The sequence below is a fragment of the Etheostoma spectabile genome, chromosome 10 (assembly GCF_008692095.1).
Source record: "Etheostoma spectabile isolate EspeVRDwgs_2016 chromosome 10, UIUC_Espe_1.0, whole genome shotgun sequence".
Lineage (NCBI taxonomy): Eukaryota > Metazoa > Chordata > Actinopteri > Perciformes > Percidae > Etheostoma > Etheostoma spectabile.
The window spans coordinates 24,937,248-24,939,229 of record NC_045742.1 but is presented as its reverse complement, the minus strand read 5'-3'; the positions used below and the strand labels follow the sequence as shown (position 1 = coordinate 24,939,229).

The following is a 1,982-nucleotide window of genomic DNA, read 5'->3' as shown; positions in this document are numbered from 1 at the left end:
GCTCATTACTATTCATGAGCTTGCCCAGTTGTGCTGGGTAAAAGATAGCCTGGCTCTCATTGGCTAGCTGCCAATCAGAGTAAAGCAGCTTAGCTTGTTAAATATTAATGAGGGGAAACCCTGGTATTACATTCATGTGGTGTCGGAACAATTGAAAACATTAGTTCCATACTAGGAAATTACACTGCCTTAAAATTATGATATAGGTTATGCCTTGGCTTAGGTATGCGCTCACTTTTAGTTACATTCCATGTTGTTTAGCTGACGCTTTTATCCAAAGTGACTTACAATTACTATGTATGTAAGAGGTTACACGCCTCTGGAGCAACAATGGGTTAAGTGTCTTGCTCAGGAACACATTGTCATAGTCTGCTTTATTGTCAATTTGGCTGATGTATCACAGTGGGAATTGAACCAAGATCTCCCACACCAAAGGTATGTGTCATATTCAATGCGCCATCACCACCTGGTTCATAATTTGTTTCAGTTGATGTCATGGATTGCCAGACCCATCTCCACAGCGCTGTGGGATAAGATCTGGCTACCACTTGTTACTACTATTTGTACTACTTGTTTTGGTGGAATATTTGAAGCCAGCAAAAGAAAGCGCCCCCATACAATATTAAATGAAGTTAACTGTTCACACAATACAGTAAAGTCAGCTATTTAAATTAGCTGGATACATGTATAAATGATATTTGCTCTGACAAGTATATCTGCAATAATCATAATCATAGACCTGTTGACAGATGTTCATTCATAGACTTGATGTTAAAGTATTTAATGTCCACAGCCTGAACTTCATGGAAATTAACATAATTGTAAATTAAAGTGTGACTTTACTGTATTTATAACTTTAACTTTATTTTTGTCCCTCTCCAACGTTAGCTTGAGGATGATCCAACAGAAAGAAACATAGACCAAGAGGAGGAAGAGACTTCAGGAGATGAAGAAGTAGAAAACGAAGACGAAGATGAAGAAGATGAAAGGTCATTACCTGGTGACCCTGATGAGGAGGTTTCCACAGCAACGAGAGCTAAGCAGCTGGCTGAGCGCCTGAAGGCCAAAGCCCGGAAAGTTCTGCGGGACCTGGGGAGAGTCTTAGCAATCAGCCTGCTGGCTTTGGCTGGTAGGAACTGTGTAACAACATTTGCTTTCTTAGGTTTCCACACTTTTTTTTAAAGTTGTGCAAACAGCCAGCAAAACCCCTCCAGCTACACTATCACAATTCGGTCTGCTGGTGCTGGATTCAGGCTATTTAGTTTAAACACTGGCCAATCACAATCCTTGTCCCGCCTGCTTAATTTGCATGCAGTCAACTATACTACTAGCAGTACAAGTAGTGCTAGTGGACTGCATGTTGCAGTTTGCATGTTAACCAGTGAGGGCCAAATATCTGTCCACACATTGTCCATTCATATACTAGATCCAACCTAGTCATGTTAAATGACTGTCTGTGTTTATTTAATTTAATTTTTGGCTCTGACCTCTCCTTCTTTTCCCTCCCAGGCATCACACTGCCCTCTGCCTTCTCTGCCATCTACTTCCTGCTTTTTATCGGCATGTGCACATGGTGGGCGTGCCACCTTCCCATCAGTCACCTGGGTTTCAATGCACTGTGTGTCATGGTGGGCTTCTTCACTGCTGGTCACATGGTTTGCCTGTACTTGTACCAGAGTCTGCTGGCCCAGGCCCTGTTCCCCCCATACAGTCTGTGGGCCAGGTAAGACTGTAGCACACTGTACATCAAACCATGAAATCTTCAAATTGATACGCTCATAGGCTACATATAGTAAATTAGTTAAATAGTACCTTTCTTAAATTATAATTTTACAAATATGTCACCTTGAAGAAACACATTAACAATGTTTTATAAAAGATTTTAAAAAGCACTGACTAAACAGTTAAAATAGTTAGTTTAAAGAACTGACTTAACAGTTAAAATAGTCAGCTAAAAGTACTGACTAAACAGTTAAAATAGT

The 1,982-nt window shown here is 40.4% G+C and overlaps 1 protein-coding gene across 3 annotated transcripts in view; it reads left to right on the top strand.

Annotated features, from left to right (window-relative positions):
* piezo1 (piezo type mechanosensitive ion channel component 1 (Er blood group)) overlaps nt 1-1,982 on the top strand; it is a 134,191-nt gene that overhangs the window by 56,223 nt on the left and 75,986 nt on the right. For all 3 annotated transcript variants that reach the window (XM_032527470.1, XM_032527469.1, XM_032527468.1), the window contains exons 5-6: nt 889-1,129; nt 1,510-1,723. In XM_032527470.1, coding sequence (XP_032383361.1) covers nt 889-1,129; nt 1,510-1,723 — 455 coding nt within the window. The remainder of the gene's footprint in view (nt 1-888; nt 1,130-1,509; nt 1,724-1,982) is intronic.